This window comes from Mustela nivalis (genome assembly GCF_964662115.1).
Source record: "Mustela nivalis genome assembly, chromosome: 19".
In the NCBI taxonomy this organism is placed as follows: Eukaryota; Metazoa; Chordata; class Mammalia; order Carnivora; family Mustelidae; genus Mustela; species Mustela nivalis.
The window spans coordinates 12,987,223-13,011,620 of record NC_139038.1 but is presented as its reverse complement, the minus strand read 5'-3'; the positions used below and the strand labels follow the sequence as shown (position 1 = coordinate 13,011,620).

Below are 24,398 nucleotides of genomic sequence, written 5' to 3'. Positions count from 1 at the left end.
ACGCTATAAATGACAACCTAGATGAAACGAACCAATTTCTTGAGAGACACACCATGCCAAAACCCATATATGAAGAAACACATAATCTGAATAGATCTCTGATTTAAAAAATGAACCAATAATTAATTACTTTCCAAAGCAAAAAGCAGCAGACCCAGATGCGTTTGATGGTGAATTCTACTAACATTTAAGGAAGAAATTTCAGTAATTACCTACAGTCTCTTCCAGAAGATAGAAGAGACAATACACTTCATGACTCATTCTATGAGGCTGGCATTGCCTTAATATCAAAACTGGACAAAGACGTTAGATGAAAAGAAAAGTTTAGACCATTATTTCCCATGAGCATATATGTAAAAATCCTCAGTAAAATATTAGCCAATCAAATCCAACAGTGTGTATATGTATGTGTGTGTATATATAGATAGATAGATAGACACAGCATCACGAAGGAGAAAAGCAAAGATAAAACTTCTGTCAAAATCCAATACCCACTCATGATTAAAGCTCTCAGCAAAGCGGGAATAAAAAGGAACGTTCCTCACCTTGATGAAGAATGTCTACAAAAAAAACTACAGCTAACATCATACTTAATGATAAAATTCTCAAAGCTTTCTTGTGTAAGCTTAAGAGCAAGGACAGGATGTGCTCCCTCACCAGTCTTTAAATATCATACTGGAATTCCAGCTAATGTTGTTAGACAAGAAAAGGAAGTAACAGATATACAGATTGGGAAGGAAAAAATACAACTGCTTTCGTTCTCAGATGAAATGATCACTTACACTTTTGGGTTGTAGAAAATCCAAAAGAAACTCCTAGAAATAAGTGATAGCAGCAAAGTTGCACAATACTAGTTAATGTTACCAAAAGCAATTACTTTCCTATACCAGCAACGAACAAATGTTGTCTGAAATTAGGACATTATGATTTACATAAGCAAACTGTAAAATGAAATATTTAGCTATGAATCTAACATAACTTCTAATATATGGAAGATTTATATGCAGAAAATCACAAAATTCTGATGAAAGAGGCCAAAGCGGAAATACATTTACAGGGAGATGTTCCATGTCCATGAATAAGAGGACGCAATACTGTCTAGCTGTCATTTCTTCCCAACTGGATCCACAGATGCGAATCAATTCCAGTCAAAATCTCAGCAAGGTATTTTATGGCCATTCACAAAATGATGCTAAAGTTTACAGAGAAAGACAACAGACCTAGAATAGCCAACTCAATGTTGACGGAGAAGAACGAGGTTGAAGAACCGATGTAACTGAACCTCGAGACTTCCTATGAAGAAATAGCGACTAATATCACTTATCTACAGCAATTGAGATGCTGTAGCACTCGTGAGAGAACAGATAAATCACGTGACGGAACAGCGCTCAGAAATCAGTGGAAATGAAGTCAACTGATCTTTGACAAAGGACCAAAGGCGATACAACGGAGCGAGGTAAGTCTTTTGGACAAATGGTGGTGGAACAACTGGGCAGTCACAGACAATAAAGAAAAACACAGGGGCGCCTGGGTGGCTCAGTGGGTTGATCCTCTGCCTTCGGCTCAGGTCATGATCTCAGGGTCCTGGGATCGAGTCCCGCATCGGGCTCTCTGCTCGGTGGGGGGCCTGCTTCCTCCTCTCTGCCTCCTCTCTGCCTGTGTCTCTGCCTACTTCTGATCTCTGTCTGTCAAATAAAAAAATAAAATCTTTAAAAGAAAAACAACAAAGAATCTAAACACACACCTTATACCTGACACAAAAACTAACTTAGAATATATCAAAGACCAAAATATAAAATACAAAACTGTAACATTCCTGAAAGATAACAGAGGAGAAACTCTGTGTAAGCCTGGGTACAGCAATGCCTTTTTAATACAACACCAAAGGCGCAACACATGAAATAAATAATTGATAAGCTGCACTTCATTCAAAGGAGGAATTTCTGTTCTGTGAAAGACAATGTCAAGAGAATGAGAAGACAAGCCACAGACTGGGAGAAAACCTCTGCGAAAGACAGAACGGATAATGCACTACTATGCAAAGTATATAACAAAACTCTTCGAACTCAATAAAAAAAAACCATGAAAAACCTGATGAACACATCGGCAAAAGTCCTGAACGGACACCGCGCCGAAGGAGAGATACAGATGGTAAGCACATCAAGAGATGTTCAACGTTAAAGTATCACTAGAAAACTGCGTATTTCTTTAGAGATCCGTCTGTTTATTTGTCGGAGAGACAGAGAGCAGGAGCGAGAGCACAAAAGCAAGGGGAGCAGCAGGCAAAGGGGGAGAAGCAGACGCCGGCTGAGCAGAGAGCCCGATGCGGGGCTCGATCCCGGGACCCCGAGACCATGACCAGAGCTGAAGACAGAGGCTTAATTCACTGAGCCACCCAGGCTCCCCTAAACCATAAGATCCAGAAATTGGGCTCCTTGGTATTTATGCAAATGAGTTGGAAACTTACGGCCACATGAAAACCTACAGACGCGTGTACAGCTACTTCACTTACAATAGCTAAACTCTGAAAGCAGCCAAGGTGCCCTTCAGTGAGTGAACAGGTCCATTAACTATGGGACAGCCAAACAATGGAATCTTACTCAGCACTTAAAAGAGCTATCAAGCCCTAAAAAGACATGGACGAATCTTAAATTCATGTCACTAATTAAAGGAAGGTAATCTGCAAGATCTACGTGCTGTGTAGTTCCGACTACATGGCGCTCTGGAAAAGGAAAACTATGGAGACGGTAAAAACTGGAGACCGTGGTTGCTGGGGGTTAATGGGAAGAGAGGACTGAACAGGGTGGGCACAGAGGACTTGCAGGGCAGTGAAACTAGCCTGTATGATATTCTAATGGAGGATACACAGCGTATTTCCAAAGCTAAGTGAGCCCTAATGTATACTATGGACTTTGGGGGACAATGATGTGCCAATGTAGGGTCATCAATTGCAACAGTATGGTGTGAGATGCTGTTAGAAGATTTATGGGAGCTAAAGGTATGAAAAACTCCCCGTACTTTCACTTCCATTTTTCTGTAAGTCTTTCAACTGTGCTAAAAAGTGAACGTTTTTATTAAACAAAAAATTAAAACCGAAGCTTCCTAGGAAGCTGTCCCAAGCAGCGTTCTGGCAAGTTGGGGCCTGGTCTAGCATGGGTGGGGCTTTAACTAGATGGGCATGAATATTAAAGCAATATATGTTATGACGCATGAATATTAAAAAATAAACACTTATATCACCTTAAAAAAAAAAAAGATCTCACTTACTTACTTCAGAAAGGGAGAGCATGAGCGCAGAGGGGAGCGCAGAGAGAGGCGACACCGGCTGCCCACCGAGCAGCGAGCCCGAAGCAGGGCTAGACCTGAGCCAAGGCAGATGCGGAACTGACGGAGACACCCGGGAACCCCTTCTATGACCTTTCTCTGGAAGAGAAAAACTAAGGTTTCATGTTTAGCTGAAAGATAAGGGCCCACGTGGTTTACTGTCTATTTAGTGAGAAAAACAAAGATAGACAGAACTTACCATTTGGCCTATGTTCCCAAAAGGGTTCAGGGAAGGTAGATCCTACTTTTCTACTGCTCAATGTGACATAAGCTTTCAACCTCTTGGCAGGACAGTTTTATATCGTTAAGCTTAATTCTCAACTTGAATTCTTCCCCTAGTTGTAGGACTTTGGAAAAGATACTTAACTTTTCTTGTTCACAAAATGACTTTTATAAATGGTCCCTGAACATGTCTCGTCTCTTACTCGGTTGTACAACAGTCTTTCCAACACATCCGCAGACGTGCTGACATTGAAAGGCCCTTTCAAAGAGCACCTTGATCCAACCTTCAGTTGAAAGATGAAAAAAAAAAAATGTAATTTCATGGCCCAACCAACTTAGAATTTGCAATAATGTCAAAAGTACACTATGTCTTCTGTGCTCGAAATTTAAGTATGTGTCACAATTCAAGAATTCTGTATCTATAAGAGGTGTGTATGTAACACAGACCTCTTATAGATAATAGCAAGCTTTTCATTTGTCTCCTGTCTCTAATTATTACTCACGCGGATCTGCTATGACATGAATACTGTATCAAACGGCACCTCTTTCATACTGTGTCCTTTTATCTGTCTGAGAGAATACTGCTTGTTCACATGTATTAGAATAATCTGAAGAGGCTTAGCTATGAATACCCACGTCACAATGGAATCTATGATAAGTATATTTTAATGGTCAATTACTTTGCCATTCTGCAGCAGAACAAAGGTGTCCACACGATATTTTCCAGTTAATTTTTTTAAAACTGGATACAATGTCTACAAAGGAAAAAGAGACAGTGTACTAAGCATGTCCACAGATTGTCTCAAAGCCCTTTCCAGATGTAGGTATGGAAAAACAAAACAAAGGAAGAATGGCTGATTTATTTTTTTGGAGGCTCCAGATAAAAATCACCAAGGGAGATAAACACCCACAATAATATTTAATATAATAATATTAACAACATTATTATAACATTATATTAAAATTAATATTGATTTTAATTATCAACATAATATTTAAATATTAATATAATATTAATATTATATATAATAAATAATCTATAATAGCCAGGTAGCATCAAATCCCATGCAGAAGAGACATGACAAAAAGAGCAACGAGGAAAACCTAGCAGCACGGGTATTTTCGAGTCTACAGCTTGGATGGCGAAGCGGAAGTCACACTTAGGGCAGTGGGAGGTTTTCACCAGCACGGCGCTAGGAGAAACCGTGATGTCGTAGCGGCAGCCTCTCCGAAGCTTTGGATAACGGACAAGTGTACTGAGTGTACCAAGAAGAACTTGGACAGAGGTTAAAATACACACGTGCACGCGCACGCGTCTGTGTGTGTGTCTGCACGTTATTACTCGACATACGTTAAAGGCACAGTTGTCAGGTGAATGTACTCAAAAGAACAGTGAGGGGCAGGTGGTCAGAAAACCGACGCGCTCTTTCAGCTGTGTCAGGAAGGGACAGTTTCGAGGGTGAGAGAGGTCACAGTTCTTAACTGTCAGCCCACCCTAACAGTCTAGCTTTCTGAGCTCCGTTTCAGACCGGCAGGTGGACAAGAGGATATGTGAGGTCCCTTCTGACTCACAGAGGTTCTATGAACACTAAACCTGTAAACGTAAAACCAAAGTAATAGACCCATTTTCATTACCAAATTGAAAACTGACAAAGTAGCAAGGGATGAAAATAACCTGTGGCTCTATCACGCCTTTATACAAACGCAGCGTAAGACTTCCATGTGGTCAAGATGTTTATCTGGTTAAAACTCGATGAGAAGAACATATTGGCTTCTACAGTCTCCCTTGCTTCCCCAAATGTTCTAGTACCAATGCTCCTTTTGCTCGGAGGAATCAGGTTCTCATATCACATTGCTTCATTCTGTTATAAAGTTATTTTTAACATGTATTTCAATAAACTCTGAAGGAACCAAATTTCTTGTGTCCTTTGGGGTTTGGGATGAAGATGCCAACTTCGCATGACTTCCTCTGCACAGGATACAGCCCTGCCTTCCCTTGGCAAAGTCAGGCCTATTTCCCACAAAAGCAGGAAAAAGTACATTACCGATAGGATCCTTTGGCAAAATGTAAAAACGTCAGTGATCTCTTTAGGGACTAAAATGGGAGTAAAAAGAGACACACCATAGGCTTGAGCGCGTTCTTGGTGGGTCTCTGGAATGACACCTGCACGATTCAGTTTCTCCTCAATTTCCTCCTGCGGCTGGCCAGCGGTACCCGGATTTTATGAGATGTGATGATCGTATGAAATATTAGGAGTACACCAGGAACCACAGCTGCTATGCCTTGCTGCATTTTTAACGGCTCCTTAAAATCAGAGGCCGCTACACACAGCAGCACATTTAGACAGGAAACACTGCAATTATCTGGCTTCACCACTGCCCTGCAGATCTGCTAGTGCATTACGGTTTATAAGCCCTAATAGACAGTCATCACCTTTGGCAAGGCTTGTACTTGAGAAGAGCCATGATCTGGATTTCTTACAAGAGAGCTGTCCATGGAGACTAATAGGCTTTGCTGTCTTGCTCTTTTTTTTTTTTTTTTCTTCTCATTTTGTTTTGTTGCCATCCTGCAGACCAGATACCAAAGATTTCAGAGCAGAAATTAAGTGTCGTCGGAGGCAGGTCCCTTTAAACATGATTGTTAGTGAAGCTAATTACTACAGGAAATCAGAGATCGTTCATTAGCCTAGTAAGCAAATTAAGGTTTGTTAACAGTGATTTATAATGCGGGGCCTTGGGTGACTGTGCTGGTCTGTTTACGTATATGCGTACAGGACCTGACAGTTATATTAACTGAGCAGTATCAGAACAGCTTGTCACCAGGGTGCTTCTGTTAAAAAGCCATTGTATTTTAAACGGATAAACATTTTTACACAAGCAAAATGCATTTTAAATGTCTGGCTTCTGAAGTCAAGTATCGGGAGATAAGTGAAGTGTCTCGAACTGTCTCAGCTTCCAATAACTCTTGTTTACTGCTGGAGCTGACTATAGGAAAATGTGACACTTGGAGTTAAAACAGCACTTTTCCTCTTTAACAAGCCCCAGTTGTGTTTTTTAACCTCTTTTCAAACGATACTCTTGGTGTTTCACAAAGCTGTAAGTTTCCTAAGCAATGGACTGGGAGGCATCTAATTTACAATTTCGGGAAAAATATTTTTTTTTTTAAAGCAGTTAAGCAAAGGAATGAGTCCTTTGATCTGAGATTCTGATGGAGAGTCCATAAAACTCCAGGGCAGCTAAATCTATCAAAAATGAAGGTGGCGCAGGCCGTCAGAGTAAATCTTGTATTTCACACTGCCCAGAGCTCATTTTATATCATATGACTCATACCCACTAATTCAACATTTCTATAACCTGGGAATCCCCACTAAGAATAGGATGACTTCTTCGAAGCCAGTGTCAGAAAACGAAGAGGGAGGGGGGAGAGAGAGGAAGAGAGAGAGAGACAGAGAGACACTTGCTGAGTCCCGTGACAGTGGCCTGTCCACTCCCCCGGGGACTTTCACACTGGAAAAGTCTTTCCTGAGTCATCTCTGTGACCAACAGGATACCCTAGCTACGGAAAAGGACAAGACGAAAGCCTCAACATTTCTATATGCTAAACCCCTAACTGAACACCAGAAATATAAAATAATATCTCGTTGTTTATTATGTATTATTAATTTCAAAGGAAGGCAGACTTGGTCACTCAATTGAAATGTGGATCTCCTCTTTGCTGACGCTGAAGAGCAGTGTTCACTAAGCACTAAGGAGACCGTGGCCTTGAATTCCTGTGAAGAGAGGCAGCGAACCCGACGGAAAGCCCTGGTCCCACACGGCAAACATTCAGGTGTAAAGAAGCTAGAATCACGGATCTTGGAATATTAGAAACAACGGCCCTTTAAGTAATTATCTAGTCCAGTGGCTTGTAAAATCTCCCCCCCTCAAAATGATTTATTTTCTCCACATCTGAGGGGCCGAGGAAGGGGGTTGAGGAGACAAGCAGACCAGGCCAAGGACTATGGCCCCGCAGGCACCAGGAGCACCTGTATTTTCATATCGTCTCTTCAGTCCGAACTCGCCACAGCTAATACCAAGACTCCGGGGGACAGCAGGTGTCTGAGGACACCAGGCTCTCTCCCCAGAAACGGGTGAGAAGAAGACAGTGTTAAGGAGTTGTGGCAGCTGGAGATTGCAGGGGAGGCTTTCTCATCGGATTAGAAACTGCCCAAATTTCTCAATTCCTGTGCACTGCATGAACAAGTTGAAACTAAAGATGTGGACAGAGAAGACAATTTCCTCAGGTCAGCCGGAGGAGCCGCGTCACTGTGGGGATCTACACGACTCGCTGTCTGCTCACCGCAATCCAACTTGTGCTGTCCGTGTGGTCAGGGTAGCCGCGCACGGCTCACGGACCCTGTTCCCAAAATCAAGAGTGCTTGCACCCAATCAAAAGCAGAAAGAAAAGAAATGGAAAGTACAATTATACTTTTAGTCTAAAGCTCCTGAAATCTAAGTCTAATCTAAGTCACCCCCAGGGTAACTAAGATTAATTCTCACCTTACCCTAAATGAAACACCCACTGCGGAGATTCTGGTTTTGTTACGTTATAAGAGACAATTATAATTCAGGGCAGTATTTAAAGGTTACAATTCAAAAACATGGTAACTTTTTATCATTAGAAAGAGCAGTTGATTTCATTTATCCTAATGTTTCTGCACAGTAATTAGGGAGCTTCCAAACCACTAGTCAGGCCCCAGTTTTTATGCCGAGTGATGGCTTCCAGTATTTTATTCCATTATCAGAATAAAAATTTCATAAAAATATTTGTGTATAAAAATATTTTTGTATATTAAATATTACATAAACATTTTAGCAGTGTGCTCACTTGGGAGATGGGGCGACTCTGAGACCAATGATTCAAGTCACTTTGGGTGACTCACTGGGTAATTCTTAGGGGTCACTGAAGAAAACTGTATGTACAACCACGCCTCAAAGATACCTTTTGATAAGCATAAGGCTGAGTTTTAAGAACATACTGAAGGGGCGCCTGGGTGGCTCAGTGGGTTAAAGCCTCTGCCTTCGGCTCAGGTCATGATCTCAGGGTCCTGGGATCGAGCCCCACATGGGGCTCTCTGCTCAGTGGGGAGCCTGCTTCCCCATCTCTCTCTCTGCCTGCCTCTCTGACTGCTTGTGATCTCTGTCAAATAAATAAATAAAATCTTAAAAAAAAATACTGAAATTCTCATAAAGTTCTACTTTTTTACTTATTTTAACACAAATTTCAAGTTGCACGGCAATGTTTTGTTCTTCCCTTACTCTGAACGACGCTGTGAACTACCGCAGACTTACGCAACTTGAACTTCTAACTACCTCTAACTACCTACCTTCCAAAATCAATTTTAAAAATCAAAAATCAAATTTATCTTCCTAAAATCCAATCTCTCCTTCCTGGGATTCCTATTCTGAGTGAAAGATGCATCACGGCCATCGGTGCTGGACTACAGTCTTCCTCATTTTTAACAGATCACTCATGCCAAGTCTGGGGCCGCCTCTAAATCCTCTCCTCCCCACCCACCCAGCTCCCTCCCTGGCTTTGTTCCACAGGCTCTATCATCACCCTGCCCAGTCCACCCCTTCTCCGAAACACGATTCCCACAGTCGAAGCAATCCCACTCGATGACGCCGTTTTCCTGTGCTCTCACCTCTGCCGCCCCAAACTTTGTTCCACTTTCCGTTGAAACTCTAAACACCCATCGAGTTCCGCACAATTTAAGTCTTCCTACAACCGACCGACCCTTCTGAACACTCCCAAGTGCTCTACTCCCTCTCCGCACAGGACTGAGCAGTTTGCCACAGACCAAACTCAACTACGTATGACCTGAGGACCACGCTTCCATCTTATTTACCTTAAGAATGAAGAATGTATGTTTAATACGTATTTGACGATTAAAATGCATTGAACTCTTCATCTGATGAGCTATTTTCTAACTCGATCTTTACCAATGAGTCTAAACGCCGCGACAGCAACTGGAGAGCTCTGATGGAATTCAGATTTTTAAAGAAATTTCCATTATAATGGAGACTTGTCAGTAAATAAGTAATAGCCAATAATTCATTTACCCAGAGTTAATTATTAATAAATAAAAATATTAGAGTCTTATTTGAGAGACATGTTAAAATACTCAGCATCATTTATCTTTAAACATTTGGCAGGTTTTGATTAAATACCTGAATTACAAAACCCTCTCCCAGCAACACTAGCAAGCACAGGCAGGCGGAAAGGAAGATGACTTTGGATGTGTTGTTGTCAAGGCCGGGCCTAAGTAGCTGCATTTCTAAAGTTAAAATCCAGAGAAGCATTATAAAGTCAAAGAATGTTGGGTTCTCCGTAGAGCCGAAATCCTCTTACTTAAATGCTATGTGTCACAAATATTTAAAAGCATCACAGAGGAAGGAAAGGACGTGGGTTGAAAGAAGCCTAAATTCCTTGAGAGGGTCATGGTTTTTCCACATCTGTAACATCACCCAGAACAATGTCTCATGGAGAAGGTGCTCAGGACTTAGTAAAAGACAAAAAGTCAGAAGTGTCCGTTAAAAGAAAGATCCAGTCTTTAAAACAAAACAAAACAAAACAAACCCAGAGTATTCAAAGAAAAAGAGCAGATATTTCAAGAGTCTATAGTCAAAAACGTAGAACAGAGAAAGAATTTAATCCCTTTATGATCTTAGAGCTGTGATGGAAAGCCCCAATATTTCACACCCCAATGCCTGTTACCAACACTATCAATGTAACTTCTTAAGTAATGAGCGCCCAGGAAAGCAGTAATCACACACATCCCATTTTAAGAAGTGTGCCACTCCACGATTCTCCTCTAATACGTAATGTGGTGGTTTTAGTCATTAGGTAGAGGTGGCTGGTTTCCCTGATAATCCTGAAGTACGTATATGTATATGTGTATTTACACTTAACTAGATGTGATGTCATTGGGTAGAATTAAAGCTGTCGGTTGGGAACTGTTAGAGAACATCTCTGGATCACTGGAATTTCCAAAGCAGGATCCAAACTCTGAGATGATGGCCCTAAGACACTTAGATTCAAACCTCGAAGGAGGCTGAAAATCACCCAGAGAAGAATGAAGGACAGCTTCCTTGATACCAGGGATCAAGTTCAGCCTGACAAGTCAGCCGCCCCGGCACCAACAGCAGCCACCGACTACTGGCGTATGGGCTCCAGTGCTCGTAAGGAATGAGTCCCAAACGTTCCTGTGATGACACAGCAGACCACGGGCAACCAGGAGATGTTCGCTGGTCTGGTCACTCTCCTGACATCAGTTACGTCATTCAGGCATGCTAGGGTATCTTTTGGGGGCCAGGGAGCAGCAAACATGTGATTCAACCTCCGAGCACCGAACATGTTGAACAGATCTTTCTTCCTCTTCCAGCCCAACCTCAAGAGCCGTTAGCAGTCCCTCCCTCTCTCCAGTCTGACGGAGGGAATAAGCAAATGACCGTACCGCACAAATTACACAACTGTGATGCATGAACACCTCGACCAGGTCATTCTACCATCATGGTGATCACTGAGGGTCACGGAGAGTGAATTCTGTATTTGTTTTTTGTTCACAGATGGGGTAAGGTGGTTCCGGCTGACCGAACACACAATCACAGGCTCCTCCGAAAGCTACAAGAGCGATCCTGACCCACGGCTCCGAGTTCCAGAATTCACTGCTTGCAACACTGATTTCTGGTGATCCTCTGCCTACCACGACATTACACAGCCACTTAATGAGACCAAGTTGTGTCCATCACACACTATAATGGGAATAATTTGCTATTAATGAGGGCTGTTCTGTGTGCATTAAACACCCTGTCTCATTTAGAATTCTCAACTCTATGAGGTGCGTGTGGATCTACAGATATTAAATACCCGGACCAAGGTCACACAACCAGGCTTCAGATCAGTCTGTCTCTAAGTTCTTAATTATCCACGATGCACAACAACACTTCAAATACATGTATAAGGAGAGAATAGAGCCCAAAACATTTAAATTAGAATGAAAACGTGTTCACTGCATTAACGTTTAAAAAAAAGAAAAAGAAAAACCCTACACACTCCAACGAGTTTTGCTACTCTTGCCAAAATAAATTTTTTTTTTTTAAAAAGCAAATAGATTCCAACTAGTCTATACTTCCATTTATATTTAGAATATGAGCTGGGCTTGAGGATGTAATGAATATATATGTGTGTCTCTCTGTGTATAACACCCACATTATTCAAAAGCTCCCAAAAATGTGAAAAGTTTGTTCCAATCCTTCTTTATTTTGTCTACTTTAAGAATCCTTTGCAATATGCTTATGTAAATACTGATTTTAGCTGCTGTTCTCTGTTCTCAAATCTTCAGCTTATAAATGGATTGGAAAAGTAACAGACCTAAGCAGACATCTTTGGAACACAAAACCAGAAAGATGTAAACAAATACAACTGAATCAAAAACAAAGGATTCTTCTTTAAATTCTCTAACATCACAGACTGATAAATGGAAAGAACTGCCAGAAAGTAGAATACACTGGCTGTGGACGGGGTGTACACAGACAGGCACACGTGAGTGTGTGTGTGTGTACTCGGGCGGGTGTCTATTTTATTAGCACGCACAACGATCAGCATTTTACCCTAGTTCACTGAAAGTTCTTTAAGAGCATAAACTCTAATTGAAAGGAAATTGTGACGTTAGAGTAATGCTGGGGCAAGGGACAGTATTCAAGAAAACAGTTCCAGGTCATTAAACCCAACAGGTGAGTGCCCTCAGTTTGCTTACACCAGCGTTCACACTATGGTTCAATGGCATTAAAAACACAGTGACTTTGCTGGTGCAGTGTCTCCGTCCACACTTCAGAGAGATGCTGAAAAGAAAGACAGGGTCCACATATCACCAGCCCACTTACCTGGTGCTGAGCCTTCATTACAGACACAAGTCGAGGCTAATATCATATCACAGATCATAAAGCACAGTGCAAAAATGTTGACACAAAACTCTTACAAATTGTGAATCTACTATTTCCACTCAGAAGCGTGAAACTCACCAATGCTGATGTTAGGACCTGAAATCAAGTGTTACATGTGGTACTGTTGACATAAAAATTGAAGCGAAGACACTTTTTGATGAGAACTTGGCAATAGTATCAATGGATTTTGCACTCTGATAACAGAACAAACCCATTGCTGGAAACACATCCTAAGTAGAGCATTTTTGTCAGCGTTCAGAGCTGACCATGCAAGTGGTACGTATCTTTTCCATAAGCTAATAATACTACATGGTGGTTTTTTTTTTTTCGTAAGCAAATTTTTATAAAAGCAAGAGCAATTTTATCAAAGGACAGACTTTTCTACTCCTCCAACACTGTGTGAGTATAAAAATCATTTTAGATTCGTAACTGCAGACTCTTTCCTCATTTAGAATATATTATTAAAGAATAAAAAAGATACCCTCCTTGAATTAGAAAAATAAGTGACAAAAAGTATAATAAAATTTTTGGCATTTCTACAGATGACTTTTTTCTATCAGGGTTATCATACTGACAATAAAAAAAAAAAAGAATACTAGAATATTCAGTCCCAAAGTGATCAAGAGCTAAGTTGGTGGTTTGGGCCTCCTTCTACTGAAGAAAGCCAAGAGGCATAATTTAGCTTTTGGACAGAGAACAGACACTGGCAGCCTCCAGATTTTACTTCCAGCATCTCAACCCACATCCAGCCTGGTGTGAAGACACGGCAGATGGACTACTTCTGTTATTTCGACTGCTTCAGCATCCTGCGTGTTTCTGGAAGCATGAATATTCAGCCACAATAAGGAGCAAGGATAAGCGTGCTGACTGTATTAAGCAGGTACCAAAAAATCTTTATCCTTATCCTTTTTCTCCTCATTAGCATAAGATTAAGATAAAAAAAAATCAACACTTAGAATATGCTACTTCTCCCAAGCTTAGAAAGACTTATCATTCAACGAAATGGTGCTGGTTTTCATATATTTAATGTAAATGGATGAAGAGAAACGTGTGGGCACAAGAAAACCAGCGTAATTAGCATCTTAGAGGAAAGAAATTTAAAGGCAACTAAACTGAATCAGTAATTATTTTCCACTTTGTTTTATTTTCCTGATTTCATTATTTTCTCAGAAAATGCTGAGCGGGCATCAGAGGATCAGTGTTCGTCACTGAGAACACCAATCAGATCCCTTTAAAGACCCCAGAAAACCTCCACAGGGGCATGTTTTCCTCTTGTGTACATAATGCCTGTCGGTAACTCTTTTCTATTTAGATCTGGAAAAAGATTACTCAATCCAGAAAGGGTAATTTTGCTATAAATGAAAGAAATGAAGTAACAATTTCTCCATGAGAAAATTACCTATGACATAATCCCTGAGGATTGACAGCATCCCAACCCCTCTGGAAGAACTGAGAAATGTCGGGAAATAAAATAATACCCGTGCATTTGCTGGGACGTGGGCTTCCATGGCTGCTCAGAGGAACTGTAAGGGCCACATGCACAGACCATAAGGGAAAAATCCATTAAAACACCACCTTTCATTAAAAAAAAAATAATAATAATAATTTTTAAAGGCAATTCACTGCAACTGTGGGAAAGATCTTTAAGAGATCTTGAAAGTGAATCAAAAGCTCCACGCTGAATCTGAATTTCATCCTCATGTCACCTGTCACTGAAAGAACAGAGACGTAGGGAAGGTGGCCAGACCCATCAGTTCTCCGTCGCCCTGGGAACCACACCTCCATCTCCCCAGGGCCCTACAGCTTATGTCTTTTAAAAATCAAAGAACCCTAATGAAAGGATGGGTAGCACTCTGCTCTTTAGGACTGAGAGAGGATTTCTTCGATGTTTTTTTCTTTTCACATCCTCATGAGCAAACGTCACAGAAGGAAATCAAGGCCGACGCAAGGCACACGTGGGGAAGTCGGGACCAACTTACGAAGTAGCCTGTTCCCAAGCTGGAGGGAGCTGAACTCTGCAATAAAGCAAAAAGAGAAAGTGGCAAATCAGCAACGGTTTTTAACGCGTTCCCATCCGCGCAGCTCATTACCAGCCCTTTGTGGGTTTTCATCGCTACATCACGCCACGGGCGTGCGCGGCTCCTTGTCATCTGCTACGATGCAAACACCGTGTTGGCTTAATTTCCCCCTTTACGTCTCTCAGCAACTCAGAGATGCTAACGTGCTGTTTACCGAATTCCGAGCTTCTGCGGTGGACGTAATTGCCAATTTATTTGACAGGCAGCTGGGTAATGAATTAATGATGGCATTTCGCCCCGCGCTGAGACTAAACAGACACGCATCAGCCCACCTCCCCGACTCGCTGACATTCAAGGCCCGGGTCTCAAGCTACTCGGTTTTGTGGCCGCAAAGGGGCAGGCAAGAGGAAAAAGCCCAGACCGAGTTGAAAATAAAAGCCCAGTGGGTTTGGATGACTTTTCCAGTGCATGACCTACTTGCCAGTATATTCCCTAAAGGCCCCAGTTAGTACACACAGAGCGCTTTTCAAAAAGGAGACGTTTTGTAAACATAATTAGTAGAATAAAATGCAAAGAATGTGAGGGTGAAGGGAAGCGGTGAAAAGCACCGTTTTCCCCAACGGTTTGAGTCTAAGAATGATCAACTCAGGGCTTCCACGCTTCTGACACTGGGAAAACTAAAATAAATAAATAAAATTCTGAAAGGTTTGCAGGGCATCACTCCTTTAGGCAAAGAGGCCAAAAAGAGAACTTGGTTTTTGTTTTAAACTTGTCCGTGATCCAAGCTTGTTTGTACCTCTCTTTTCTTCCTAAAACCTGTCATTACAATTTTTTTTTTTTTTTTAATTTCTAGTCTCCTTTTCATGAACGAGAAAGTCCTCAAATAAGCTTACACACAGAGGATGCTAGTTAGTGCCGGGGCGGTCTTCTGGTCTCAGTGTGGTGTCCTCGAACCTGCAAGGCCTTCTGCCTGACTAGCCTCATCAGGTACGACACCTTCCCTGGGGGGGCTGACTTCCGTCCCCGCGTGCTGGTTCCTCACTTCCCCTCTGGCTCGCCCACCTGAGTGTCCCTTCCCTGCTTTACAACTACCCGGAGCAGGGACCACCCCCAGACGTCATCGTCCCTGCTTCTCCTGCACGCAGGACAACGCTTTGCACGCAAGATGCCTGGAACAAGTATTTGCTGAATTAATGTACGAATCCATGAGAGGTTGGATTGCACGGGGGGAGAAAAAAGATCAGGTGAATTTAGCATCTCCGAAAATACAGTAGATGGGAATTTTCCTGATTTTAAGCTGTTTTCTGAGCGGGAACGACGCTGCTTGAGCTCGAATGGCATCCGCATCAGGTAAGGACAGTCCGCTCCAGGGCGCTCCTAAATGCACTTCCCAGAGCAAAACTTCACTCGGTGTTTGGGAGAGGCTCAGAGCGAAGGACAACAGATGTGCGATCTTGCACACTGGACTTAGTTCAAAAAGATCTCGCTGCATTCTTGATCCCATAAATGGTGTGTAGGGAGATCACAGTAGCCATGGAGACGGCTTCTCGGGGCGGTGATTAGCCATGTGACAGCATCACCTGTTTTCAGCACCCACAGCCCTCCACGGAATAGAGGAAGGAAAAAGCCAACTTAGGTGTCCACCACCCTGGAGCCACGCCCCCGGGAGATAAACTCATTTTAGGATGAATTACTCAGAAAGAACACGGGCACTTGTTTATTTCAGGGTTGTTTTTTCCTTCTCCTTCCTGCAAATGTATTTTATCCAGAAGCAGAAGTCCCCCTCCAGACCCACCTCCCCACCCCCACAAACATATCATCTTACTGTATACCAAAGAAAATTACATCCTTCAGGTCTGGGGAAGCTCTGTGACACTCATTTTGCATATATATTATGCATTACTCAGGGGCTAGGTGGAGAAGAGGGCTTTGTTGTGCGTATTTGTTCTGGCTACTGTTTATGCAGGTCCGACTGAATGAGGGAACAGTGGGTATCATTTCAATTTCTGATGTCAACATCAAATTACTTATTTAATTTCATGCCTGGCGAAGCATTGTATAGCTACACGCAGAATCATTTCACTTCATTTGTTATGCTGTGTTTTCGTGGCGATTGGCTTGCCTTCCAACTGACAGCTTTAATTACGACATGAATTTGATTGCACTGCCGAGGAATTAACATAATGCAACAAAGCATTTAAGCACCCCGCCTTATAACACCCCCCACACACAGACACATGAAAGAGCGCAGACACTGTATCCTCACGTACACTCCAAGTCCATTAGAGTTTCAGTATTCGCTAGAAACCATAGAGAACCTCATGGTCAGAGGCTACCCACACTTCTCAACCCACCGTACTTCTTTTTCTAAAGAGGAAAAAGTTGGGGGCATGAAGCTATGACTTCTAGATTTGGGGAGAAGAAAAAAAAACTGAAAAAAATCCTCCTAATCTATTTTGCCGAACGTCCATAGCACTGACATTTCTTCCCTTCTTACTCCTTCTCCACCCTATTTTTCTTGGCTACTTGCCAGCTCCCTTCAATCATCACTGGAAAATCTGAACAGAAATCACATCTCTGAAAGAGGTACCTCCTCGCCCATTCTACAACCTCAAGAATGTGGCTATGGCCTTGTATTTACTGGGACACGATCCCTGGTCACCAACACGATCTCCACCAGATCGTCTATTATGCAGATAATAGAAGTTCTGAGACTAGCCACAGGGCAGGGGTCAGGGTTTACTGATAGCCCCTGAGGCACACCACATGCCTGAGGACTTGGTAGCCAAAAGGCCCAGAAGAGCCTCAATCATGAATACCTAATCTAAGTTTGTATCTGAATATAGATGCAAATACTGGACAGTATTAATCTTTCTTCCAAGTCAGAAAACCATGAACACCTGAAGCCATGATTATGCTATAGAAATGTCTAGAAACAGCTTTTCTATAGTTTGAAATGTGTTACGTTAGCTAAGTTACAGAACCAATTTCTCACATAGGAAAGAAAAACACACCAAGAGGTAAAAGGCCTAGGAAAGCAAAGAAATGGTGATGCCCTGACCACTGAACCATTTGATAAAATCAAGTTCATTTCAACTTCCCACGTTGCCCCCAGTCAACATCTAAGGAGAAGGTTTCCTTCTGGTTTCCTTTTTCTTTCCTTCTTTCCTTTTTTTTTGCTACAGAAAGAAGACAGATTCTGTCTAAACTATACAGCCAAAATTGCCATAGAATCTAAAAAAGATGAGGAGTTAAAATGAGGCTTGAAAACCAGAGATGTTTTTAAAAAGAACGCAACAAACCAAAGTGTCCTCGGATTCAAAAGCATTTGAAATAATACCATACCCCCATGTTTAGGCAAATACTTCTGTTGAATCATGGAAAAGGCTTCATTCTTCCTTTCTCAAATGGCAGAGATGCCATTTCATTCATATTTTCAATGCACCAGGTAGAAACGAGATGCAGAAGGAGACAGAAAACAGAGCAAGAGAAAGTGTTTAGCAGTGAGAAGGCGAGAATCTGAGGAAAAGCCGGCCTGCTCGCTATCTGATATGCAATTTCAGGGCTCATTATAAGCGATCTCCTATCTCACGTGGTTTTTCCATTCTGCTGGGTTCTCTCTCCCCCTTTTTTTGTAGGTTCGGCCACTGCTCCAGCAATCTCTGCAAATTACCCGCCTCGATCTCATTATGTTGCAAAGGAGAGCTCTCCTATAAACACACCGCCTCCATCGCCAAGCCACACGGGCTGCGGGGACAGTTATGGCATGCACAGTGGAAAGATATTTTCCGGGAGCTAGAAGGTTGTTGCTGACATTCAAGTGTGCAAGCGGTCATTCATTAAACACTCATTCTACTCTTCCTCGCTGCTCCCCACCTGACTTTCTTTCCATCTCTGTCACTAAGCTATCATGGAAGCTGCTCATTAAACTCATGATGTTAACATTTCTGTGTTAACAGCTTACCTACAACAAGGGATTTCAAAATTCATTATCCATCTAAAATTGGTGCGCTCCTTTCCTTAGACATCCATACAGAGAGGCCATGGCTACAATCATCGCTCCTTGAGTATGGGAGGATGTGTACTTCAACCCTAAGAGGAGGGTATATGCTCTGACCCTAGGGTTAATTTAAGTAGAATATTTAAAAATTGTTCCACAACACCAATCGTGTCTAATATCTTGGCCTACCCACCTTCCTGTTAGGATTTTCTCTCTTGGGAGTAAAAACCAGAGGATCGTACCAATAATCACACGGCCAAGCGCATTTCTAGGAAAGGTCACAAAGCAAGCTCATTCATTGGTTTTCTGGTGCATTTTGAGAAACAATGACAATTAAAAAAAACTTGAAATCTCAATCCTAGGAAATGTGCCTTGGAGACAGGATTACTAAAAGCTAATAAAGACACAAACTGTATTTGAATGGGAATTACTACCAGGGAGACTCAAGTAAAAACAGGCCAACAATTAAAAACAGAAATACCATCTCATCTGTTCCACTACTGCATTTACCCAAAGAAAACAAAAACACTAATTTGAAAAGATATCTGCACCCCTGGGATTACTGTAGCATTATTTATAATAGCCAAGATACGGGAGCAACCCAAGTCCCTCCACAGATGAACGGATAAAGAAAACGTGGTTAAGGTTTCAATGAAGTATTACTTAGTCACGAAGAATGTGATCTTGCCATTTGTGACAACATGGATAAACCTAGGTTTTAAGCTAAATGAAGTAAGTCTGAGAAAGACAAACATCCTAAGATATCGCTTATTTGGAATCTAAAAAAATAGAACAAAAGAACAAACAAACAAGAAAACAGACCCTGAAATGCAGAGAACAAAGCGGTGGCTGTCCAAGGAAAGGTGGGCAGGGCAGAATAGGTAACGGGGATCAGGAGGCACAAACTTCCAGTTATTAAATGAATAAGTCATGGAGGAGAAGAGTACAGCACAGGAATTCGAGTCAGTAAGACTGTCGTGATGCTGTATGGTGACAGACGGCAACACTACCGTGGTGAAGACTGCATGTTCACCAGGTCACCAAGTCAATATGCTGACCATCAGAAACCAATGTAACTCTGTACATTAATCATCCTTCAAAAAATTCTACAGATAAGAAACAAAGATATAATAAAATTATCTTTTCAATGGAGAATTTTTATAAATCCATACCACAAGGTTTTAAGAGTGGAAATTTTAGGGAACATGAAGGCTAGTATAGGTGATACTAAGGGAAAGGATTTGCTTTCCTTTTTTTGTTTGTCATCATTCTTGTTAGTGATTGCTTTTGTGCTTAATAAGCAGAAGATGTGATTTTAAAAGGCGGGGGGACAGCAAGAAGAAAGCATCAGGTATGGAAATGGACCCTTCTGACTTCGATTTTCAACCCCCTGTTCCAACCCACTTCACCTGGTCACCAGCTCTCATCTATACTCAGTCCTTTCCGGCTTCTTTCCCTCACTGCATTCTTGGTCTTACCTTTGTCTGTTGTTTCAAATAAAGAGCAAATAAACATTTTTAAAATAAAATTATAACAACACTCTTTTTAACATCATCCAGTGGCTTAAAAATGTGTAGTGGGTTGAACATTCTAAGAGTGTTCCCCCATATTCATATCCACCAGGACGCTCATAACATTGACTCTAAGAGTTAATTTTATGTGCCACCTTGACGAGGCACTTGGTTACCCAAATATCCAGTCAAACATTATTTTGGGCATTACTGTGAAGGTGTTTTTGTACAAGTTGAACATCCACTGACAGAGCTCATAAAGCATACTGCCCTTCCTAACGTAGGCGAGCTTCATCCGAACAGAACAGAAACAGAACGAAAGAATGAACATTGTCAGAGTAAGGGGAATTCTTCTGACTGTACATGAGCTGAGAGGGCAGCTTCACCCCTGCTTTTAGACTTCAACAAAACATACATTCCTCCTGAGTCTCAAGCCATCCAGCCTAGGGACTGGAGTTACACCCTCAGTTCTCCTGGTGATCAGGCCTTTGGACCGAGACTAGAACGAGCCACAGACGCCCCTGGGTTTCCAGGCTTCTGACTACAGATCTTGAGACTCATAAGCCTCCGTAACTGTACACAATTCTACACCCTACCGGCTCAGTCTCTCTTGAGGACCCTGACTGATATGACGTCATATCACAACCCTGACTGATATGATGTCATTATCAGCAATATGTGCTGGAGAAGCGAGCACTACCATGAACTTCTTTGGAAAAAGGGTCTTTGCAGATATGATGAAGTTGAGGTCATACTAGATCAAGGTGGTTTCCAAATCCAGGGACAACTATACTCTAAGAAGAAGAGAGGACAACGCAGAGAGACACTGAGCAGAAGGCCGGGTGGGGACAGGTGCAGACACTGGAGTGCTGTAACTGTAAGCCAAGGAAGGCCAGATGCCCCCAGAGGCGAGGTGAGGAATGGAAGGATCCTTCCTGGAGCTTCCAGAGGGATCATAGCCCTGCTGACACCCTTAATGTTGGAATCTTAGCCTCAAAACCTGTAGTCCTCGATTACAGCGGCCCAAGAGACCAATGACACGCTTGGCCTCCTTACCAGGCACTAGGAGGTCTCACGTGATCAGGCCTGGTGCTCAGTCTCTAGACCCAGTCACACTGGCCTCTTTCCTTTCCCACAAACATGTCGCGCTTTTCCTGACTCGCTCTGGACCTTGTTGCTCCCACCACCCAGGATGCTGTTCCCACAGCTCTTCATGGGGCTGCCACCACTTTGTGAGGCAGGCTTCAGTTCAAATGGCATCTATAGAAAGGCCTCGTTCCGTCACCCTGCTTCAAGGGGCCCTTCCACCCTCATCACTGTGTTGTTTTCCTCATAAAATGCACTGTCTCAGAAAGTTCTCCTGTTTGCTCACAGCTCTACCGTCGGCCACCTGCCACAGAACGGTAGCCTCCTGAGGACGGAGACGCCATCGTGCTCCTCAGTCAACCTCAAGTGCGCGGAGCTACGGCTGACACATTCAAGATATCTGGTAGATGTTTCTGGATGATCTAACTGCTGACACACCCAGGGAAACACATGAATGTATGTTTCTGGAACAGAAAAGGGCAGGAACAAGCTGTCAGAGCAAAGGGAAATCTAACACAAACGCTGAAAAGGGAGAGAAGAGAAGACACAGAAAGCAGGACTATGTTGCAGGACTGGAATTGGCCAGATTTTCTTCTAACTACAGGGGAACTCATGGATGGTGTGGCCCATGTCTGCTGCTTCTTTCTTAGCAGCAAGTCACCCTGGGATGGAGTAAAATCTCTTTAAAGGTCGGGCGGGAGAGTGGGAAGGACAGAGGCAAAGACACACGCTGCGTGGATGGACGAGCGACCGCACAGGGGGACCGACAGACCTGGGGCGTCCAGGGTAGCTGAAAACGATGCAGGAGGAAGCATCTCAATTATGATGTTAAATGGTGCACATGACTTCAACAATCAGGTTAGAGAACGGTTTAGCACAACACTTACTAGAATTCAATCCCTTTGCATGATTTCCTGAAATGTTTCGATTCCTTCAAGGTCTCAAACCCTTAAAAAGTACTAAATATTTTTCACCCTTCTCATAACCAAAAACCTGACCCAAAGAACCGTTCAGAGAAAGGAGCCATATCCACATACTCATTTCAATAAAGCATTAAAGCAGTTTACTTCCACAGGATGGTGGGAAGAATTTGCTGGAGAAAGTGACACTGGAGCAGAAGGAAAAGAGAAAGAAAGGAAGAAAGAAAGAAAAAGGATTACAAAAGAAAAACCAAAGGCAGGTAGAGTAGAAAGTGCATGCTAATTAAGAAAAAAAAAATGGTGGATCAGAGGGACCAAGCAGAAGGTACGGAGATGGGCAAGTAGAGGGAGGGGAGGGACGATGAAGGGGAAGCTTCAGACTTGCCCGTGGAGGGCTCCACAGACTACCCTCGCGAGTGTGGACCCAGTCCAAGGTATCTTAAGGAAGTTTAATGGCGAGCTCAGATTGCTGGAGAAACAACGCCGGCAGCACTGCCAAGCTCCGGGAAACAGAGACGAGGCAGCACTGCTGGGCTCCGGGAAACAGAGACGGGGCAGGTGACGCAGTGAGGGGCGCAGGACTCCTCTGTAAGGCGCACTGTGCCATCTAACATGCACAGTGTCAAGGAGAACACACCCGCACCCAAATACCACTTTAAAAAATAATCCAATCAAGAAATGGGCAGAAGACATGAACAGACATTTCTGCAAAGAAGACATTCAGATGGCCAACAGACACATGAAAAAGTGCTCCACATCACTCGGCATCAGGGAAATACAAATCAAAACCACAATGAGATACCACCTCACGCCGGTCGGAATGGCTAAAATTAACAAGTCAGGAAATGACAGATGCTGGTGAGGATGCGGAGAAAGGGGAACCCTCCTACATGGTTGGTGGGAACGCAAGCTGGTGCAACCACTCTGGAAAACAACATGGAGGTTCCTCAAAATGTTGAAAATAGAACTGCCCTATGACCCAGCAATTGCACTACTGGGTATTTACCCTAAAGAAACAAACGTAGTGATCCAAAGGGGCACATGCACCCGAATGTTTATAGCAGCAATGTCCACAATAGCCAAACTATGGAAAGAACCTAGATGTCCATCAACAGATGAATGGATCAAGAAGATGTGGTCTATATACACAATGGAATACTATGCAGCCATCAAAAGAAATGAAATCTTGCCATTTGCGACAACATGGATGGAAATAGAGCGTATCATGCTTAGCGAAATAAGTCAAGCCGAGAAAGACAACTATCATATGATCTCCCTGAAATGAGGAAGTGGTGATGCAACATGGGGGCTTAAGTGGGTAGGAGAAGAATCAATGAAACAAGATGGGATTGGGAGGGAGACAAACCATAAGTGACTCTTAATCTCACAAAACAAACTGAGGGTTGCTGGGGGGAGGGGGATTGGGAGAGGGGGGTTGGGTTATGGACATTGGGGAGGGTATGTGCTATGGTGAGTGCTGTGAAGTGTGTAAACCTGGCGATTCACAGACCTGTACCCCTGGGGATAAAAATATATTATATGTATTTAAAAAAAATAAAAAATTATCTAAAAAAAAAAAACCACAGCCAGTTGGTAAAGGAAGGTGCCTCGGCAGACCAGTGAGACAGAGGAAGGAGCAGAGCTTAACTCTGAGGGTACCAGCTCTGGGCTCCAGTACCAGGACAGAGCTGCCCTAAGAGGGACAGACAGTTCCGGTTGGAGAAAAGCAGCTGAGGACACATGCCGTACGTAACAAGGATTTTTATCTGAGAGGAAGAGTCCTGTGGGTCATGGTGGAGATAAGCAGGACTTGTCAAACCGAGACAGAAAAGGAATGCAAATTTAAAAGCGGCGAGAGGCTCCTAAGGGAAGTTCTAAATCTGGGACCAAAGAAAGGATAAACATGTTTGAGCACCGTGGATGTGCCAAGAACGGTACGACGCGATTCGAAGGCACCGAGCCAGGTAATCTTTGCAGGAGACCTACCAGGTATGTGAAATTATCCCCAGTGCATGGAAAAAGAAACCAAGACTTGGAAAGACCGAGTTCTTTGCTTTTAAACTTGGTGTGTTTGGGGGCACCTGGGGGGGCTCAGTGGGTTAAAGCCTCTGCCTTCGGCTCAGGTCATGATCTCAGGGTCCTGGGATCGAGCCCTGCATCGGGCTCTCTGCTCAGCAGGGAGTCAGCTTCCTCCTCTGTCTCTGCCTCTCTGTCATCTCTGTCAGATAAATAAATAAAAAAATCTTAAAAAAAAAAAAACTTGGTGTGTTGATCATGAATGTGCAGGGTCAGTTCACAACTTGACAATTTCACTTACTAATTTATAAGTGAG

The 24,398-nt window shown here is 42.8% G+C and overlaps 1 protein-coding gene across 8 annotated transcripts in view; it reads right to left on the bottom strand.

Annotated features, from left to right (window-relative positions):
• The window catches only part of AUTS2 (activator of transcription and developmental regulator AUTS2), a 1,064,271-nt gene that overhangs the window by 556,530 nt on the left and 483,343 nt on the right, over positions 1-24,398 (bottom strand). For all 8 annotated transcript variants that reach the window (XM_082714253.1, XM_082714252.1, XM_082714257.1 and 5 more), the window contains one exon: positions 14,511-14,546. In XM_082714253.1, the coding sequence (XP_082570379.1) occupies positions 14,511-14,546 (36 nt within the window). The remainder of the gene's footprint in view (positions 1-14,510; positions 14,547-24,398) is intronic.